Below are 21,957 nucleotides of genomic sequence, written 5' to 3' on the forward strand. Positions count from 1 at the left end.
CAAATGCCTTCAAAAGCTACAAATAATTTGATATTCCAAGGGCATCTATTTGTATTGTGTCATGCTCTGAAATATGCAGTTGCAAATGTTGCTTCCTCTGCTTGAATACAAAGAGGCAGTGCATCTTGGTAGCTGATTTCATTTTTCTTGTGAAAAGCTTATTCCATGACCAGTGCTTTTACAGCCATCAGCTGTTCTGATCTTGTGTTCTCACGTGAGCTCATGGGATGGCTTCTGGGAGGAAACACAGACTTCAAGCGACCAAATGGGCTGACTGCATGGGTTGTGCTTTGGAGGGAGTGGATCAGGCAGGAATGGGCAAGGACTCTGAGCTGAGGTAGAACTGGGAAAAGGGAAAGCACAGGATTAGAAGTTACATAAAAATTGAACTTTCAGTTATAAATTAGCTTGAAAATGAATCTATTTCCATATCTCTAAGTCTTCTATTTTGATATTTTAAGAAGTTTATGTAAACTTTGTTATGAAAGTGCTTTCATTGCATTAGCTGCCTGTGATTAAGACAGCTTCAGTGCTACATCTCCAACTTTGGCATCTGCTCAAACTAAATTACAAGACTTTTATCTCTGTTTTAAGCTTTACCCTTAAGTCAGAACCAGCCAATGGGCAGCTGGGGGCACTGCCAGTGTGCTCCTCTCAGCATCTTGAGACCATGGCAACCAGCATTTGTTCTGACAGCATTTGTGTGTCTGTCTCCTTGGTGTTGCTGAGCGCCAATAGAACCTTTGAGTCTTGTTTACCTCCCAGATAACAATGATACAAACAGCACAAAAGGTTCTGGAGAGCTGTACACAGGGCATTAGCAGACCAAGGAAATACTTTTTTTTTTTTTTTAATGTTACTTTTCACACAAATAATGCCTGCAGCATCATGAATGATCTATATTCACTCGTAGGCAGATCCTCTCGGCTCTGCGTGGGGAGCAGTCCGAGAGGAAACTTCTTTCTCTTCAGTTACTGGGTTGTATTTGGGAGGCTTCTTTAAATGGGTGAGAAGACAAAGGAAAGCACAGATTGACACTAAATTCTATAGCTCCTGCTATTTTTGGAAGATATTTTGCAGAACCTCACTGTTTTTCTCCACTGACATTTTGCATGAATGTGTGGTTGCTTTTTCCCTGTGAAAGAGGCTCCTGATGTGCTTTGCTTTACTTGGTCTAATTAAGTGCATTCTTTCCATAAATGTTACAAAACTTTGTAAGTGCTTTACAAAATAGGAGGCAAAGATTTTGTTCTTGTTGGCTTTATGGTAATATGTTTCAGAACAGCCTGATTTATCTATAGTCTGGTTAGCATAACTTTGCAATGTTGGTATCTCTTTGAGATGTAGACTGCTTGACATACATAAAATCTGCTTACTGTTTGCTCATTTTGAAAGTAGTTGTTTAAAACACTCTTATTTTGCTGAAAAATATTAAAAAACGCTTGTGTGAACTGCTACTCACATGAGGGAGAGGTGTGTGTATGGGTTGTGTATGCAAGGAAGGGCAGCAGAACCAACGTCTGGTCTAGAAGCTGGGGAACAGGCAGTGGGGAAATTTCCCAGTAGCTTATTCTGCTGCAGTAAAATTAATGGGATTTCTGCTAAGTCCCTTATCTCAGTTCCCACAGCCTGAGATAATACAAGAGAAGCTGGAAGGACAGGTAAACAAACTGATGGCTTTCTGTTATTTTCTTATCAGGTGGTTTGCGCGTTCTTTTCTTCATTTGTGCGCTCAAAAAGACAATGAGCTGCACCCCAACAGAAATTGTGGAAAGCTGAAGAAGTTTGTTGGTTCGGGGAAATCAGATACGATGGAACTACATGTTTGTCAGGGAGAACTGGAGTCCAAGTGGCTGTGACTGATTCACTTCACTGTCTCGCAGCCCAAACCGAGCAGGGGGTGGAAGCACGGAGTGCACTTTAGCTGGAAAATGTGTTCATTTCTACCTGCAGGATTTGCGTAGATGGTTTTCATTGTTACAGAAAGCAAGAACTGAGGATGGCCTTGGCGTGTTTTGTTCTGCCCCTACGTAGGGGAGCAGACAGTACGTTGAGATTGCTTTTTGTGACCAGTTGGTCGTGCTTTGTCGCAAAGCAGGCTAAGATCTGGAGAATCAGATTACAGATACCTGTCAGAAAAGTACACATCTTGAATGGGCTGCTATATTTATAACGATGATGAAGAAATAGGCCCAAACACGTTGATAGTTTCAGAAAATATCTCCCATTTCTTTCAGTGCCCTGCTTGGAGATGACAACCAAAAGGAAGATCATTGGCCGCTTGGTGCCCTGCCGCTGTTTTCGCGGTGAGGAAGAGATCGTTTCTGTCCTGGATTACTCTCACTGCGGCCTACAGCAGGTGCCAAAGGAGGTCTTCAACTTCGAGCGCACGTTAGAGGAGCTTTATCTGGATGCCAACCAAATCGAAGAGCTACCCAAGGTAACCTGTGTCCTTTGTGTGTTGCACTTGGCAAAGTCGTATTCTTGAATGTGCGCTGAAGATGTGCTGCAACTCTGAAACGTGGCTGGTGAATGATAAATATGACATGGTGCTGTGAGAGGCTGGGAGTACACGGCCACGTGGGGCAGGTGGTCTTGCATTTGGATCATCAGTTGCACTCCTTCAAAAAAAAAAAAAAACAAAAAAAAAAAAACCAAAAAACCCTTGGTAAGGATGAGCTGTTGATGCATCCTTGGTAAGGGTGAGCCGTAAATGAGGTCCTGCAACCAAGTTCTATAGTGATCCTTCCTGTGTAAAACTTCTTTTACAGATTCTTTTGTCTTCTGTTGATTAATATTTACTATAAGAAATTAAAAGTTAGTGTAACTTGAATGTTCTGGAAACAAAAGAGGGCAAGGTAGTGGAAAAAAAACAATTAATAATAGGTGCTAGCTACATAATGAAGCATGAAGTAATGTAATCCGTTCCTTAATTGAATTTTTCTCAACAATAATGAAAGATGCTTACAAGTCTTTTAATTAAACATTGTTCCACTGTAATCCATTTTTCATCATCTCCCAATATGTTCCTGACTTACACAACACAGAGACTTCTATTTCCCAATGTAGAAAACGTACTTTTCTCATTACATGGAGTTCCCATATTCAGATACGAAGGTTCATTGCTGAAGATTACTCACTCAATCAAGAAGCTATTTACAGATGTTAAGGCAGGGTAGCTACAATCTTCAAGTGTCATGAAAAAATGATATAGAGAACTGCCTTATCTCTCTTCCTAAAAAGGACAGCAGAGAACCAGAGATTGTTTTGTCCCCATGAATATAAAGTGGTTTGGGTATAGATAATTTCACTATGAATGGAAGTACCATCAGGACTGCATCTATTTTAATAAAAATATATGGTTAACCTTGTATATTTAAATAATGCTATTGAAAAATCATACTGAAAAAATAAGTGTAGTCTTTAAATTAGCCACCAATTATTAATATATTTGTATTTGGCCTCATGAAAGTAGGCATCACGACGCTATTTAGAAAAATGGCAGTTCTGAGTACAAGGCAAATATATCGGGATGTAAGGTGAGGGCCAAGGGTAGAGGGTCCAAAATAATGAAACCCAAATGCAGGTGACAGTGTCAGTCAGAGCTGAGACGTGCACAGCACTGTGCTGTGGTATCATCTATTCATACGTGGTATTTGTGAAATGAAACAGCAGATAAATACATACTTTGGGGCAATTTAAATGAATAGGGCTCCATTTTTTTGCACCTCTTGCTTCATTTCTTTGTTCATAAGTAATAATTTGAAGCAAATACTACGTACTGAAAAAGTCCTTATGATCAGCCTTGAGTGTGGGTAAATGCATCATTTAACACAGTCTTGGTCTTGGGCAATTATGGGAAGAAAAATGAAAAAGAAAAATTGGTTGGCTTTTTTAATACCATCTCCACCTCTTTGTCTGAAGAGTTTATTAATCATTGCCGTAAGTGAAACAGTCCAAATAATTTCTTTCTCAAATTTTCTGCTCCAAATAATTTTTGCCACATGTCGAGCTCTGTCCTCTACTTAAATTAAGCTGTAGGTGACACAAAGTCATTTTTCCTTAAAATGGCACTGCATTTCCTCACACTGAGTTTGCATTACGTGCTGCAAACTCCCGTGAGCGGGCCTTTCCTTTCTCTGGAAATGTGAAGTCCAATAACTGTTTCCAAAAAGAAATCTGTTTCGTCAGTGTTCTATTTTTATTATTTACCAATATTACGTACCTCAGTGACTCAGTGGTCTATTAAAGCTTGCTGTCATCAGAACACTTTTACCATATTTTACACCCTCATGGAGAAAAGCACAGATAGAGATTCTGTTACATCCTTACATACCAATGTTACCTGTTTCTCTAGAAACCAGTACACTTCGTAGCCTTAAACAGATAAATCAAACTCATTTTGCCTTTTGTATTTTTGAATTCTTATCTTTGTGCAGCATATATATTTTTTCTTTTTAGGATTTATGGTATAATTCTGCGATTCTTAGTCTCATTTCCCCCTGGCTTTAGACCAGGCTTTTCTTTTCCTTGCCTTTGCCCTCATTACATGAGCTGCCACTGCAAATACGACCCTATTTTGCATGAGTCAAGCGAATCAATGACATGAAAAAGAGAATTGATTTTGATGTAGGTGGAATTCCTGCCAATCAGTGTACAGAAAAGCACAGATGAGACGAAAACTCCTCCCAGTAACTGTCATCTATAAATAATTACAAAGTGAAATCTGTTTTAACTACTACTGGGCAACATTAATAAAGATAAATCTAATGCTTTGGTAAAATAGGTATGAGGAGTTCTTAGTTGTAGGCCACAGCACTTCATAGTCTCGTGGGGAAGTGGGGACATGCAGAATAACGCCCGTTGTTGTCCCTCACACCTTGGCCCTGTCAGCACAAGTGGGAGGGAAGCAGAAGTGGTGCGTGGGTGCAGTGTGACGGATAACCCTGTGAGGAGCCGTAGGCTGCCATGAAGAGCTGTAGGCTGCCGTGAGGGAGTGGAGGGCTGCCATGGGGCCTCTCCTCAGCCTCCTCTGGGTTGAGCAAACCAAGGGACCTCAGCTTCTCCCAGCACATCTTCCCCTCCAGACCCCTCCTTTGTAGCCTTCTTTCGGACACTCCTTAATAGTTCTGTGTCCTTTGTATGCTGTGGCACCCAAAACTGCACACAGTGCTCAAGGTGAGGCCGCAAGCTTGGAGCTCCGTGCCTCCTTTGTCCTTTATGGTAATGCTTCAGTGCAACAGCTGGGAAAAGGCACTGGAGTTGCATTTTGCAGCTCTACCTGCATGGTATGGTTTGGTTTGTATGCACACCAAAGCTCTGCACATTGCCATGGGCTGCAGCAGCGGGGCTGGAAATCACAAAAGCAAACGCTGGAGCGTGGTAGTCCCTCACTTTTCAGTCCTGTCCAAAATGCTGTGCTTTAAGAAGAGGTCCTGATAGTGAACAAGTGCATTCCTTGTGAGAGGAGGTCTGCAGATCAAAACTGCCAACACAAAGTGTTCTGAGAGGTGTTTCTCATTGGAAGGCCCTTCGGGTCTGGTGCCAGGGCTGGTGGCTGCAGCTCAGGGCTCAGCTTTGTGAGCAGGCATTATTCATGTGGCTCCCTCGTGCGATCACCCTTGATCTTCTGAGAAGAGATTCACTTGAAGGAAGAGCAGGTTTCGTTCTTTTTAAAGTGAGTCTGCACTTTTAGCAGAGCGTTCCATGGTGTTTGGGCATTTCTGCCACTCGCCAGCTGCACTGATCTTCCTTTCAGCCACGTGTAGCTGTGCCCATGTGCTCAGCAGTCTTGAACAGCTTCCCAAATCCTGGCTTTTCATAATACTTTTGTATTTTTGAGTTCTTCTGCAGTTTTGTAATATTTGTTGCTTCAGTTTATAAAGATGATTCCAAACTGATTTTTCCTGAAACGCTCTAAAGTATTTTTTTATGTTACAGCAACTGTTCAACTGCCAGGCACTACGCAAGCTGAGCATACCAGACAATGACCTCTCCAGTCTGCCAACCACCATTGCAAGCTTAGTTAATCTCAGAGAACTTGATATCAGTAAAAATGGTAAGAGATCAAAAGGATAACTGTCTTAAAGAGTTGTAACGAGTAAACAAACAACGAGGAAGCTTAAATTCTAGCAACTGTATTCTAGAAAATGTACTCTTTTTTTCTACGTTGTGCTCTGTTTTCTTACCTGATGCTTTTAACAGGTGTGGGTGGATATCCACCTCACTTGCTTTTCTCCCAGTGAAGTGAATAAATAAAACAGAGGCTCCTCTAGTGTAATTCACTATGATAAGTTGTGACCAATAAGCATTGCAGATAGAGGAGCAGGGCCACGTTTTATTGCACTTATGAAGCATTCCCCTTTCCAAAGTGGCTCAGTGCTTAGTGGTTGGCTCTTGTGGATCAGGTTTATTAATGTATTTAAGGATATAAGGCTGCAGATCAACAGCTGCCAGGATTGATGTAGCCAGCAATGAATTTGCTGATGTGCATTTCCAAAATACATATTTACGTGCTTAAAAAACTTTGCGTATCTGAACCTGTGTATTTGTTTTGAAAATCAGGCTTAGGCTCTCTTGAAAAAATTATCAGTGTAAGTCTAGAGATGGGCAAAGAAGAAAAGGCTGGGCGTTTGGGAAAGAAATGAAAGTCTCAAATGTCGGTACAAATCGTGTCACTCTAAGTCTAGAAGATCTCAAGTATCAATGCAGAATTTGTACTACAAGCCATATTGCCTGTTGTGATCTATTTATTTACTGCTAAAGTACCTTCTGGGCTGTAATACTGAAGTGTGTATATCACTGTTAGATCTGAAGTGAACTCGTTTAGAATCAAAACAGGTTGAACAGGTTTCATGAGTGTATAATACTTCTTTCAATGTTTTTCAGGAATTCAAGACTTCCCAGAGAATATTAAGTGCTGTAAATGTTTAACAATTATTGAAGCCAGTGTCAATCCAGTATCTAAGTGAGTATCAGGAGCCTTGTTTGTATTATTGCTAGCGCAGAAAATGTATGCAAAGTTAACTAAAATCTGGAGGCCCAATGTCAAGTGTATTTACAGAATTAATGAAAATTGTTTTTCAACTGTTTGAAATCCAAGATGGATGTATCTCTGCAGAGATATCTGCTCAGTGTGGGAGCACGGTGTGTGGCCAAGTGATAAGGAACGTGTTGGTGCAGCAGTGGGGGTGGTGCAGCCTGCAGGCTGGTAATGGATGTATTTGGGAGTAAGCTGTGCTGCATCCTCCAGTGCCATAATCTCCAGGTTGGGACTTCAGAAGTCCTTACTCCTGCCAAAAACCTGCAGTCACCAAATGTCTTTGTTGTAATCTCGTGATATATGAAATAGTGGAGGAAGTGAAAGAATGAAACTTCAGTATCTCAGAGAGGGAGTATCTCAGGAGGAATACACCTTTGGCTTAAAAGCTTCCACTTGCAAGGGAGAAAAGGCCGACACGACTGGATGTGCAAAGGAGTTGAATTTCATGTGGTTATAGCAATGTGGAAAAGATGAGAGCAGTCAAAAATATCCATAAAAAGCTGCTCAGTAAATTCTTCTTGATAATTTGGGTAGAAAAAGAGGGTGAGAAAGAAAGTCATCTTTCTCTTTCTAAATATATATTGTTATTATTTCCATAGCAACTTCAGTGTGAGCATTAAGCTTTTAACTGTTTTTTAGGCTGCCAGATGGCTTCACACAACTTCTAAATCTGACCCAGCTCTATCTAAATGATGCCTTTTTGGAGTTTCTCCCAGCTAACTTTGGAAGGTAAGAATTAGTCATCAAAGCGCGTTGCTCCTTCATATGAACCCACTTCAGGTTTTAAAGGACCATTTTAAAACTGTAATTTATTTTTTTTAAGCAGCTACAACAAAAAGTACAGATTTTTGTCTCTTCAGCCCTATTTTGATGAATTGTTACTGTTAGAGAGAATTTATGTCAGCAAAAATTCTATGATGAAGTGAAGCACTTTGCTGGTTTAGGGAAAAGGTGGACGGGAATAAGAATTGGAGAAAAGAAAGCCTGTCCTTAGTCAAATGTGTTATTAAGTTGTGGCAAGTGCAGAAAATAACAGTGTGGTGTATGCCTATTGAGAATGGACAGAAAGAAAAACGTGTTGTGAGTCGGAAAGAAAGATAAGGAAGGGCTGAGTGTGGTGGAGCAACAAAGGCAAAAATAGAAAAGGAAGGAGCAGAGAGAAGGTTCAAAAGACAGCAGAGCAGAAAGGATGTAGGATGGCAGTACAAATAAATGCAGTAGAAACTGAGCTAAAAGGTGTTACGTAAGCATGAGTCGAAGGCAGAAAACCAAACTGAGGACAATTTGATGTGGCCATTGAAGAGTGCACCACAATCCTTACATCTCTGCTGTGCTGCCAGCAGAAAGGTGGTGCAGCTCTTCTCCCTCTGATTGCCCAGTGGGACAAATAGCTCAGAAGGCAGAGGGTTAAAGGAGGAAACAGTGATGTTACAGAATTCATCTGGTATTATCATCTAGTATTAGATTCTTTCCTGGTCCATCTTGCTACTCCTATGTGCGTGTCACTGTTCCATTGGGAATATCACCTCAGCTCTCCAAAGCCAACACTGGTGTGGCATAATTGGTGTTGGAGGTGATGTTACTCAGGCACTGAGAAATAGAAAGTGCAAGTTTGTTGGCATTTACTTGCTGAAACTGTCGCTGACACTGAACTCAGGCTCTATATGTGCTATACTGCAGTAACTTTTGGAAAATGCCCAGTTGAGAAAAGAAGAAGGGGACTTGTCATTGCTTGCAGTTGTTGAGCGTTTGGAACATCAGAATAAATCTGAACCTCGCTTTTGCAGTTCAGAATTCAGACAGCATGTACAAGTGTTAAGGAAAAACAGAGGCATGAAATACCCCTGCAATTTATCAGATGTGTAGTTTTCTGTCCATGGAACAATTAAATTCATTATGCTCTTCTGAAGCTCTGCTTGTACTTGCCTACTGATCTTTGCCTCTTAAGAACATCTCCAGCATTCTACATCTCTTAGCAGAAAGCACTTTTTTTTTTTAATTTACAAATGCAGGTTTTATCTAGATGAAATGACGTTGGTTCCAGCAGTGGTTGTTGTTCTGTCATTACTATGCTGCTACTGTCATCCCTTTGGTATCCTGCACTTACAAATCCTTGTCATGTCTCTGAAGCTTCCAACATTAGCGTGCAGAAATTGCACTGTTTATCACTAACCACACGCAGCTCTGTAACTGTGATTCTCTTATTGCCCTGCTCCAGATTTTAGTGCTTGCTTTGTCTCTTCTGCTACAGTAACGTTCAGTTAGTTAATCTGCTACAGTCTCATTTAGCCATCTGATCACAGTGGGGAATGGAGCCTACAGGAGCATCATGTAAACATCTCTGCACTTCTTACTTAGAGGTGTTCCTGGCTAAAGTGCAAGTGTAGGATTTACAGTGGTTTTACAATGGTTTTGGTAGGAAAAAGGGAAACTCATGGGTTTCTAGAATGACTGGTAAGTCTGAGGTTCTGTGAAACAGAAAATGGATATTGCATTGGGCAGAGAAGGATTTAGAGCTTTGCTGTATGGTCTCAGCTCTTCTCACAGACACATGCTTCCACTTAGGGCACTAATGGGTCTTCACTATAGAGTAATATCAAAAGGCAATATTAGTGGAGTTGTTGAAGCTCATCATAAAGTTCACCAACAAACTTTCTGAACATTTAAAAACAGTGCATCCACCAAAAATCTTACACGGTGTGGCTCTGATGTAACAGCTCTGTTTAGAAATAGCAGAGTTATGAGTGAGTGATGCAGAATCACTCCATTTCACATGGCTTGACTAGTACTGCTGGTTAGAGTTGGCACAGTGTTGGGGAATTGTGAAGTACTGTCGTATAGAGGTTCTAATTTGTGGCAGCACTTGAGCATATGTCCCACTTCTGCATTAAATACAGAAAATTAAATGGAGATTTGTTCTGTAATGCTAGTCTGTCGATGTGGGGCTGCAGAATGTAAGGCTTCAAATGGAAGACAGAATTGCAAACTGTGTAGCAGCTGCTTTTCACGTTTTCATAGATCCAGAAATATCTGAGAGAAATTAGCTTTTCCTTTGTTTGCCTTGTTGGAATTGTCAGTAAAAGTAGTTTATCGTTATTCGAGATAACTGAGGTATGTCAGAAGTTTTCAGGTGAGTTCAGATAAGGACATGAAAAGAGGATAGAGTAAATACAAAGCTATTTGGTTCTGAATGCATTTTATGTTAAGTTCAATCCCACAATTGCTGGACGTCTTGTTATTTTGCAGTAGACAAACTTGCCTTACTGCAGCCTACTGAGCAGCTTCCCATCCCAATGGGTTTCTGAACTACTTCATAAGATGAACTAATTATTTTCTCTTGTATTCCTAGACTTGTCAAATTGAGAATATTGGAGTTAAGAGAAAATCACTTGAAAACTCTACCAAAGTAAGTGATGACTATTTATGTAATGCTCTTTGACCTGACATTTCCTGCAGTGCAAAATGATTTTACTGGTAGCGTTCTGATGATGTTATTTCTGTTCAGATCTATTTTTTTTTTTCTCCTGTTCAAAGACAACGTACCAAAGATTTTTAGCAAAAAGCAAGTGTATAATGGAAGATGGATGCTTGTAAAATAGCTCACTACAGCTCAGTACCCCGAATCTGTAGTGTAACTTTCTGAAATATGAAATGTAAACAGAAACAAAATATGAGATAGCCCTGGTCATTGATTCAGTGACAGTCTGTTCTCACGAAGAACTACTCTGAGTCACTGAAAATGTGTGCAGGGTAACCTCATCAGAACAAGCTCCCAGTACGATTTGTGAGGAAGCAAAGTGCATTTGCTTGTTTACGATACTGTTTGAAAACTTGTGTCATCAGAATATTGAGGAAATGTCCATTTTACTATTTATTTTAAACAATGGTATTTATCTTGGTACTACCATCGTTTGACCAACATGTAAGTGGTATTTTGAAAATGAAGCAGTAAATAAATGAAAGGTGAACATCTACACTTGCCATGCTGCATGCAGGGAGTTCCACTGAATAAAGCAAGGAATACACTTCTGAATTCAAACCAACATTGTGTTTTTTCTACGCAAGGATCTTTACCAACGAAAAAATATCCACGGCTCTGGGAATCATTCCAAATGGAGGCTGTATGTCCTCGCTGTAGATGAGACTTACAATGGTGATAGAAGGCTCTACTTAGGAAACTTTACTGACACTGAATTGCGTGTTATTTAGCACTCTGCTTAGCAATCTCACATTCACTAAAAGCTGCTATGCAGGGATTTTCCCTGTATGGGACATGATGTTGTCACTGCTCCATTTGGGTATTTCCCCAAAGGCCCAGAACGCCCCTTTTCAGAGAAAAGTCGTGCTTTATGTTAAAGGATGTATTTCTGATACCAGTGGAAAACACTTATTTTGTGTGTAAACATCCAATTTCCTCTGCTGAATTCGATTTGTATTTTTTGAGAAACAAAGCAGGCCCTTCAGTCCCCACTGATGTGCCAGGAGAGCAGGGCTGTGGCTTCGGGTTAATGCTGTCTGCAGGCTGTGCGAGCACTGAGGCTTATGGCAGCGGGGCAGGACTCGTGTCAGCATTACTAATAAGGCTCTCCTTTACTTCAGCAGCACACCGTGTCCAGGTGCCATCCCTGCAGTGTCTGGAAGCCCCTCCTGGGCGCGGTGCCTCTGGGTGCAGCAGCACTGAGCTGGCGGTGGCTGAGCTCGGTGACTTCCTGCTGCTGGCTCCGCCAGGATGGAGGCTCTGAGTGCTGTAACCAAGGGAGACGTTCCTTGTGGGCGGTCGGTCCCAGCTCTGCTGCAGCAGGAGGCTCTGCTGTGCTCTGCTGAGGCAGACTGGAAAGAAGGGCTTCTGCTTGTGCAAACGCTGCCCTTCAAAATGGTGGTAGGAGGCACAGCTGTATTGTGAAATAGAGAGAGAGAGAGGGGGGAGAGAATCGTTCTGAGTGCAGAGCTGCTCTGTGTCCAGGTGTGACATGAGTGCCTACAGCAGAACAACCTCAGTCAGGGAATGCACGTGGCCCTATAAGCCGGAGGGGTTTTACAGCCTGCTGTTGGGGCAGATGGGGCAGGTCTACAGATGTGTACTGCACAGCTTTCCTTCTTAACCTGCAGTTTGTTTGGTGCACTGTGAACGGGGGAACCTAACGGTGTTGCTGCTTTGTTTGGTGGTTCTGCAATGAGAAGAAACGTGGAAAGGAAGGTGAATGCCTGATTTTAATGTTGTACTTTTGCTCTTAACTAACCTGGAAGTGTACCATCAGACCTCTGGAAGTAGCATCTGCTCAGTGCCGTTACCGTGTCAAATGCAACTTAAATCACGTGGGATGAAAAGTTACCAAAAAGCAGATGTCAGTCTGTCCTCTGTGCTGGGCTGTCAGCTGTGTGTGCATGAAGACTTTCTAAGGGAAGCATTTAGCATCTTGGCATAAACAGCAATTAAATGTGCTTTGTGTTTACTGTAGCTCTGTTTTTGCCACTCAGTCAACAAGTCAAGGTTGTTGTAAAACGTATCCATGGTAACCGAGTGCCAAGTGTTCAAATGTAGTTACAAAATCATCAGAGTGATTACTAATAGCTGCTGGTGGAAAGGAAGCTCCCTAACCAGAGCAGGGCTCTGCAAAGTGGTGTTCTTTAATCACAGAATGGCCTGGGTTGCAAAGGCCCACGACGCTCACCCAGTTCCAACCCCCTGCTGTGTGCAGGTCCCCAACCAGCAGCCCAGGCTGCCCAGAGCCACATCCAGCCTGGCCTCGAATGCCTGCAGGGATGGGGCATCCACAGCCTCCTTGGGCAACCTGTTCCAGTGCCTCACCACCTTAATACACCTTGCATTAAAAAACAAGAGCTCTCCGTTGACTGAGTTTGTCAGCACAATTTTTCTGCATGTAAAACAAGTCCAAACATATCAGTGCATTCCCTGACACTTTGTGGTAGGAAATTGATGCAGTGTTGTTCATAAGACGTTTTGAAGAGTTTTCTCTGGGACAGACGTAGCCAACATTGCAGTTCTGCTGTTGTGCTGGGTTGTGGTGGGCTGCAGGAGTCCCTGCTGTGCGGGAGTGCAGTGCAGGGTGTTCCTGTTCTCCATCAGCAGCTCCTCTTCAGAAGGCTTTGCTGCTGCTACTTAAATGTTGAAAATATTTGTATGTTGGCTCTACAGCTCTTCACAAAACGGCTTTCTAAAAACAATTATTTCTTTTCTCTCTTACATGGTTATTAAACATACGTGTTTCCAACAGCTTCAGGGCATTAGGGAATATCTGGAAATCTCTGGCCAATATTGCAAATATTTTCGAATACCTTATCAAAGCAGTAACTTTTGCAACAAAAACAGGAAACAATCTGTTTTTTTATCTTCAATTCCTGTTAAAATTTCTGGAGCATTTGCGAGCTTCTGTCTGAGGTTCTGAGGTTTGAGCACTGTAACACCTCTGCAGGTGCTATCCGCAGCTCAAAGACCCAACCAGGATAATTCGTATTATTCTGTTTGGTAAAGGTGATCTTTTCTTGCTGTAATGACATGTAATATCACTGTGTAATGGCTCAGGGCGATGCTTAATAGAGCACAGCTCCCAGTAGCTCTGTAGCATTCTGCTTTGTAAATGCTACCCTGCTGAATATGCATGTGAAGCTGAAGGTGAGGCTTTCCAATTGCCACTGATGTTTTCAGGCATTTTGCACCCAAACTGAAGCAATTAAGTTCAGTGCAGAGATTTCTACTAGCTTCAGTGGGTTTTGAATGAGGCAATTTGTGCTTCAGTGTTTAATTATTCTGTGTTTGAGTTATTTCTTAGGGAGGAGGGCTGCAATTCCCAGCTTCTATCCTGCAGCATAGCACTGTACTCTAGCTTGGGTGGGAAGACGTAGGAGGACAGGAGGCTGCCAAGGGAGGAGAGCCCCTTGGTGTGCTGCTGTTGGTGATTTGGGTCTCACAGGTCCCCCCACGGGTTGGCCTTGCCCTCAGCCCTGCTTGTGGCAGTGATAACGCCTACTGGAAAGGCCCAAATGACTTTGTTTCTGAAAACCTCCTGTAGGTCAGCATCCTTTCCTGAGTCGCTTACAAAGTCAGCAGCAGGAGCCTGGAGCTGTTGGCAGCTCCTCTTCCCACTCATATAAAATTCCTGTTTCTTCCAATTTATGCATGTAAGACCCTCTCTCTTCACACAGGTGCTTATGTTAAGAACTCCCAGTGACGGACCTCCACACGTGCTTTTGGTAGACGTCACTGTCCAGATCTCTTGTACTCTTTTGATAGGCTCCAGGAGTTTCTGAGTCATCCTTTCTCATCACAAAAATGGTGCTGAATTCCCCCAGTGTGTCACATTTCGTTGAGTATCCCTTCACGTTAGAAGAGCTTCTGTTAATTTGCCTGGTACAAATGGCAGTCTCTGATACGTGGTCTCCTCAGTGCATCCTGGAGTGATGCAGGAGTTGTGATGTTGCTTACAGGCTTCCCGTCACCCAGCACTGAGGTACATGTGTGATACATGCACGCTGTCTGAGCTTTAACCTGAGTTCCATCTCTTCTCAGCAGTTCTGCTCTGTTCCTTATTTTTCTGCTTTATTCTGACTTGTGCTTAAGACAAACCCTCCAGCTGACTCTGTGGGTGAGCACTGCAGCACGGGAGCTGGCCCAAACTCTGAATACAAATTAATTTAGATTTTCTGCTGTGACCTTTCATTTGGAGCATTCCTTTTATATCCTTTCCGTAGACTCTGGCAGGTTTCCTGCTCCCGAGGTGCTTGAATAAAGACGTATTATTGCTTTTCATGCCTTTTTTCAGACATTTCTGAAGATGTTTTCTGTCCTTTTATAGCTAACCATTCTGTTCTGTTCTCCTTGTTTGGATGTGTGTGCACAGTGAGATGGCACGTGGCAAATTTGCACCGAAGATAAATTGTCCTAAACGCGAATTGAGGAAGGTGGATGCACCAGAGTGAGAAGAGTGGATCATAGAACCAGAGAACCATTACAGTTGGAAAAGCACACTGAGCTTCCACTGCCCCCAACCCCCAGTGCCACATCCCCACAGCCCTGGAACACCCCCAGGGACAGTGACCCCACCCCCACCCCTGAGCAGCTGTGCCAGCACCTGACTGCTCTCTTCAGGAAGAGAAATTTCTCCCAGTATCCAATCTGAACCTTCCCTTCTGCAGTGTGAGGCTGTCACCCCTCATCCTAGAGATGCGTCCTAGAGGTGTGGGGAGGTGGATACCCACTGTGAGGAAGGTGGGTGCACACAGTGAGCACCTCCACCTTTCCTTCCTGCTCCTCAGCGTGCGTAGTCTGCGTGTTTGTCAGCCGTTCAGCATTGCCCATGTAGGTTCTTTGTTCTGTGCAGTCTGTCCAGGGATTTTCAGCAGCTGTCAATGGATGTGGCAGCAGCTCTGGGTTCGGTGCTATAAATCGGCCTGTGAATACATTTGCACTTTTTGTCAATTGCATCTAGTGGAACAAAAAACACTCCATTTAATTTCTCCTAAATTTGCAAGAAATAATACATTTAAGTTACTTGCCCAACTCTGTCCTATATTAGAGCATGTATAGCTGCATATGTACTCACATAAATGCGTGCACACACTTGCATATGTGCCATGAGTGGTCGGTGAGGTTACAGCCTCAGCCCTGTCCTGCAGGCTGTGTCTGTATGGCACTGAGGTGGAGATGCTGCTGTCACCAACCTGACGTATAGGAGCACGGAGGAGGCTGTTGTTGGGAGGTAACAGATTGTGAAGTACGGTTTTCTGCTTTAAAATCACAGTGGTGAACCAGGAGTTAACAAGCCTCCCGATTAATGTTGTGCAGTGTGTGTGCTCCTGGTGTGATGACTGTGCAATAGGTGCTCACAGTATTGTCTCAGCACTCCCACTTTGGTGCAGATACACAGCTTTCACACCACTGTAACCTTTTTTCCGTTTCCCACTCTTAATTGCAGCTCCAGCCTGTGTGGCTTTGTCTCACCTGTGCAAATTGAAGTGCTGTTTTCCTGTATGAATGCACAATGAGGCCTTTTGTACCTAGTGGTTAATTATCAGGCCAGCGGTGTCTGTGTTGGTGTTTGGAAACCATTTACCAAATAAACGTTGTGTTGGGATTGTGACCCCTGTGCTGCATTATGGGGCTGTCCTGCACGGAGGGCTCTGAGTGCAGGCGCTCCAGCAAAGCCCCTCGGTGGGCTGGCAGTGACTCCCCAGCTGTGGGGTTAACCCAACCCCTCCAGTGCCCAGTACTCAATAATTTCCTTCGGATATTGTGTAAATGACGTAAAGCCCTGCTATGTTTTCCCACTGTTTGATAAATGCTGAGCGCTTCTGTTTGCTAATGTGCATCGTTACACAAAGTACCTCTTCTTACCAATTAGTTGTTTTTAGGAAGTTATAGAAAATGATTTGAATGAAAACTCACAGTGCTGAAGTCATGGCTGTGCTGCCTAGGCTGCAGGGAACAACCTCTGTGTTAGCTGAGTCAGCCCAAGTCGTGCAGCAGGAGCTGATCTGCACTGCTTGGAGCTGGACTGCTTCATTGCTGACGGCAGTTTGAGGCTGGTGCCTATTTTCTGGCTGTTTAGTTTCAATAACTGTTCCGTTAAGGGGAAACCTTCCAAATACAGGCTGATATTCTACCTGAAAGATTGGAAATCACAGACTTCTATGTTCAAAATGAATGTGAGTCCAGAATATCGATGGTAACCAAGTGCTACCAGTGGGCACCTGCTTATCCTATGATTACTTTCCCAGTTCTTTTTTCTTGTAAGTATAAGATAGATATGTTAGACTGACTTTACAATAGCATAGACAATATTTTTATGTCCGTGTTGACTTTTTTTTTTCCAAGAGTTTGATTATTGCTTGAATTATGTATTATTAATAAGGGTTGTATATACCTGGAACCAAAGACCATTCTGTTGTGTTGGTGCTGAAGGAACCGGTACATTCAGGCCGATTAAAAACTCTCGTAAAGCAGAAAAGGAAATCAGTAAAGCCTAAAATCCCCTATAATATCATTACACTAGCATGTGTAGGAAGCAGTGGTATGTAGAGGTTGTGTGCAACTATGCATTTGGTGTGTGTGTGTGCGTGCATTGCATTTATATAGCTATAACCACATACATATTTTATCTAAGTAGTGCCTATATATACAAATACACATATATCTAATTTATGCTATGTACACATACGTGTATGTGCTGTCTCACTTGTCATATGGTTAACTGGGAGCTAACCTGGCAAAAACTAACCATGAAGGAGCAGCAATAGTACTGTGTTAGGGTTGGAGCAGAAGAGAAGATGGTGGAAGTGCAGTGTTAGTAGGGAAGAAGGAGGTGAGGGTGGCATGAAGATTAAGGTTTAGAATCATAGAACTGCATAGGTTGGAATGAACCTTTAATGTTATCAGTATTTTTCCAACCATCTGTCTTTTTCCTGTTGTTACGATGAACCTTTTTGTGCTTGTGTGTTTTCAATCTCAAAATGTAAGCTGAGATTTTTAGCCTTGATTGCGCAGTTTCAGGTTCTGACTAGAATAAAATATAACTACATGGAAATACTGGCCACGTGTTTTAGAGACATAGCCTTATTTGTGAGAATTGAGGCTGATGTGTATGTTTTCTGCCAAAAATACTGTGAAATGATTCTTTGGAATTATTTACTGTAGGCAGTAATGTTGATAATCTTGTTTTGTTTTTCTTTACTAAATATCTAAAGTTATCATTAGAATCTTTGTGTTTTGACTGCCCCTCTTTGGATTAAGCAATAATTCTGTGCATTGAAGAGCTGCAAGAGTAGTTCTTAAAAATTCTGTGAAAAATGGAAGTTTTTAATATTTTACTATCAATAATTGACATTCTTCTGTGACAAAAGCAGTGGGTATGTTTTCTTCCAGTAACTTGAAAGCTCAGAAGGTCACTATTATCTAAAATTTTCCATGTAAGGTATTTCAAATGGAAACGAGGAATGCCATCTATTAAATTTTTCAGTCTGAGTCACAAATGAAATTGTGAAGCCAATCATCCAGTAGAGCATCAATAATGTAAGTATCTGCTGTGGCTTCACACTTAGCACTGTCCTGTTCCTGTTTGCATGACTATGAATACGTATCTATGGAAATAATTTTTAACCCGTATTTATGTTGATCATATCTTAAATGCAGTGAAACTGTGTATAAGGAAACTCAAAGGATCAGGGTTTCTAAGCAGAATCTTAACAGATATACAAGAAATATGTAGTAACTTGTTTTTGAAGCAACATAAAGTCGCGTAGACTTGATTCAGCTTTGGCAGAAGACATCAAAATTAACAGCAGGTTAACACAGAAGTTTCACAGAAGTTAGGTTTGCAAATTGGAAGTATCTACCAATAGAGAACTAAAGATCTTATACTTTTATCTAGCTAAGACTTTATTTTGAATTGAAGGAATAATTATTAAAAAAAAACACGCACACACAAAAATGTAGTTTAAACATTGTGTGTATTGAATACTGGCATTCCTCTATAAACATCATTTTAGTACAGAGAACGGCATGTATCACTGAGGAGCATCTTTGGCAATTTAAAGCATTGTTTGAAACGCTGTCATTTAAAGTCATTTTATTCTTGTTCCCTATTTCAATATTGCTCTGCTTTGCCTTTAAGATAAGTACAAACATTTGTCTTTTTTGATGTTGTAAGACTGCAGATAGGGTCTCACTTGGTTCTTTGGTTTCATCTCGGCAGCGGTGAGCCAATAAAAGATTCAGAAAGATATTCAGACATCTAAAACGTGGCAAAATCCATTCAGACTTTTCAGCTATTAAACGTTCCTTGTAAATCTGATAATTATTATTTCCATTAATCCTGAAAATGGAATTATACAAATCATTCTTGCGCCTCAAGAACACTAGTCCCATTCATTTCAGTAATATTTATAATGCTGAAATCCTTGCCACCTCCAAGCTGCTGTTTTAGGAAATGGATTTGCAAAACCACAGGTTGTGTGAAGTGTGTTGAAGTCAACGGAACTGAATTTATATCAGCTGAGAACATGTCCAGGAACATCTAAATATAGGTTTAAAAGCTTTGCTTTAGACTGCTATTTCTGAAAGGCTGTTCCACTTTTTTCCTAGTTTATTATAAAGATGTAAACTGTTTCTTGCACTTTGAGATTACAAATGTTTTCATCTTTCATGATGGCCTGTTTTCTTTAAATAGTAACTCTGGCTGAGTTTAATAAATCACATTCCAAAAGAGTTAGTGCTCTGGCAATACGTTATTAAACCATTGCCAGAGTTTTAATAAGGCACTACTACCGCATATCTTTCTGTTTTAAGCTAAAATGCTTGCTGCTGAGGGAAGATGCGCAAAAATGCTTTGTGTGGCTTTCCTGTTGTAGGAGCAGGTTGTGACCGTGCGCGGTGGGCCACAGGAATGTCCCTAATTCTTGCTGCCTACAGGTAGCAGTGGCCATTTTTCGCCACTTGTCCTGTGGGGAGGTGATACAGCCAAACTTCTTGTAGCCCTCTGAAGGAGTGCTGGCACTTCTTCTGCCACCTGGGGTAACCCTGACCACAGTTCAGCTTGGTTAGCAGCTCTTTTTCAACCCAGACCGTTCTGTGATTCTATGGAAGCTTCCCTTTAGCAGATCCAAATTTGATTTCTATTTTATACTTGACTAGCAGGGTTAAATTCCAGATAGAGTCTTCACAGTGCAAAGCGGTGGGTGGGGAGAGCATTTACAACCATGAGGAATCACTCTGGTTCACCTTGCACTCATTTTGTTCTTAATTATACTGGAACCCTGAGCTCCTCCCAGAGCACTGTGGAGCTAAAGACACAGAGAGTTCTCTCTGACTGTTATTAATGAGATCTAATTAACGTGCTCAGCTTTCTTGAGTATGGCTGTGTTATGGTACGCAAGGAAATTGCTCAGCGTGCTCAGAGCACCGTAAGTTGGTATTCTTTTAATTCTACCTGACTAAAAAACATCTGCAGAATGAAAACTCCTGCATACAGTTAAAACTGCAAGGGGAGTTTTGAGACATTTGTATTTGTTGCTGCATCAAGATGCAGAAGCTGTACCTGCAGACGTCTCTGCAAGGACAGCCTGAGCAGAGCCCTGCAGCACATCAGTCGTCCCCTGAAGGCAGCGCCCAGCCCAAGCTCTGCTCTGTTGTGCAGAAGGTTGCCTTTGGCACCCTTCCCTCTAGCATTGGGAAATTCTCTGCACCACGAGATGTCTTATTTACGTAACCTGAGAAGTCAGAAACAGTGGTGCAAAACTCGAAGGCTCCCAGCTGCTTGTATTCTGGCACTTATGAGATATGATTGACTATTCTGAAGAACTGTAGAATACATATGTGTGAATGGATTGCAGTGATCTTTATTTTTATATCGTAGTTACTTCCATCCCTCTTCCTCAATTAGTACAAAGATTGTTCATTAGTCACGTCGTTTTTCATCTCAGATTCATCCTGGTCTTTTCCTAGCTCATCTTCATTTCATTTCTGTGGTTGAGCTGCAGGAATGTTCCTGTTTTTTCTACATGTTGGTGATGTCTTTGAGCCATGTTTGAGTAGAATCAGGAGTCAGACTGTCTGCTAAGTATGAAATGTGTTGAGGGCAACATTTTTTGGTTCTTACTTTCAGGTTAGATTGTTCAGGTGATTTTACTCCTCAAGATTCATTAATGCCCACTTGGTTCATCCTGGCTGATATTGTGAGCAAGTTGATATTTAGCTTGGGCCTTCTCCCTGCTATCTGGCAAATGGAAGGTCGGGGACAAAGTGGTATTTTCAGCCTTGCGTGTCAAGATGGCTCCCAGTGCCTCAGAAAGCCATGCTGGGAAAGAAGTCGGTGTGCCATCAAGAGTCAAAGCTGTGATGATTTCACCTTTCTCTGTGATCAGTTGTGCAAACCTTGCCAGCCGCAGTGTGATTCATTGCCAGCTCCTGAGCCAAGAGGTTCATTTGGAGACGTGATCTACTTCCACCACAAACAAAACCAGGTGGAATTTAGGTCTCTGTGCAGAAAGCCTTGCTTTAGCTCAGTGACGTGTTTTTAACATCCTTACATTTAGCACACACCAGTTTTTTGCAGAATGACCTGCGTGGTTTTGTTCTGACTGAGCCATGGAATAGCTCTTTTTCCAATTTCTGTGTGGAGGACGTCTTTCTTAGTGGTGCTTTTTATTTTAAACCCTTGACATGGAATTAGGTAAAGTCTCCTAAGTCTTCAGTGCCGTAGGTCAATGAGCTGTATTCAGACACCTTCTGTACCAGCAGTTCCATCTTTTGGCCGTTGAGATTGGTTTTTCTAACCTTGGCACTGGAAGATGGAGAGTCTGCCCTCACCCATCAGCTGAGCTCAGATGAGTTCAGTGGCACAAGCAGCAGTGGAGGTGGAGGCTGCAGATCTTTGGGTGCCAGAAATGGCAGCATCAGGAGCATCAGCATGAGTTGGCTGCGTTGAGGTGGTTCTCCCAAACTGTGCTGTGGAACCAAACCATGCTGGTATGCAAAGGGTAGTGGAGCCTGCCTCTTACTGCAGTAGGTTTGGTCCAGTTTAGCAGTCTGGCTGTGTTTTGCAGTGGTGTTCCAGGTGGGCTGCCTGCTCCTGGCTGTAGTAATGATCAGGCCATAGAGAAATAGCAAAGCAACACAGAGTTAGTTTAGGCATCATCCCATGATCTTTGCTATATTCTCTGATTTGTGGGTTGATACTTAAAGTAGCAATATATGCGTTCTTAAATATAATTGAAGTTGAAATAAATGCTGTTTTGGTAGTTATTTCATATATATGCATTTCATGTATTTCACTCCATGTATAACAATTTTTAGTATCCTCAGAATCAGTTTTTCATTTCACGTATTTTGTTATTTTGAAGCCTAGGTAGATTTGATTATGACAGATTAATTTATACACATGGTTCTTTGCTTTCCAATATGT

At 42.0% G+C, this 21,957-nt stretch overlaps 1 protein-coding gene across 11 annotated transcripts in view; it reads left to right on the plus strand.

Annotated features, from left to right (window-relative positions):
* Window positions 1–21,957, plus strand: part of LRRC7 (leucine rich repeat containing 7) — a 187,749-nt gene that overhangs the window by 114,042 nt on the left and 51,750 nt on the right. For all 11 annotated transcript variants that reach the window (XR_014885330.1, XM_085232159.1, XM_085232160.1 and 8 more), the window contains 5 exons: window positions 2,238–2,440; window positions 5,941–6,058; window positions 6,889–6,967; window positions 7,682–7,771; window positions 10,392–10,448. Coding sequence is in view for 10 of the 11 variants with exons in the window: in XM_085232159.1 (XP_085088285.1) it covers window positions 2,238–2,440; window positions 5,941–6,058; window positions 6,889–6,967; window positions 7,682–7,771; window positions 10,392–10,448 (547 nt within the window). In the remaining variant the exon portion in view is untranslated. The remainder of the gene's footprint in view (window positions 1–2,237; window positions 2,441–5,940; window positions 6,059–6,888; window positions 6,968–7,681; window positions 7,772–10,391; window positions 10,449–21,957) is intronic.

This window comes from Meleagris gallopavo, chromosome 10, assembly GCF_905368555.1.
Source record: "Meleagris gallopavo chromosome 10, MGAL_WU_HG_1.1, whole genome shotgun sequence".
In the NCBI taxonomy this organism is placed as follows: Eukaryota; Metazoa; Chordata; class Aves; order Galliformes; family Phasianidae; genus Meleagris; species Meleagris gallopavo.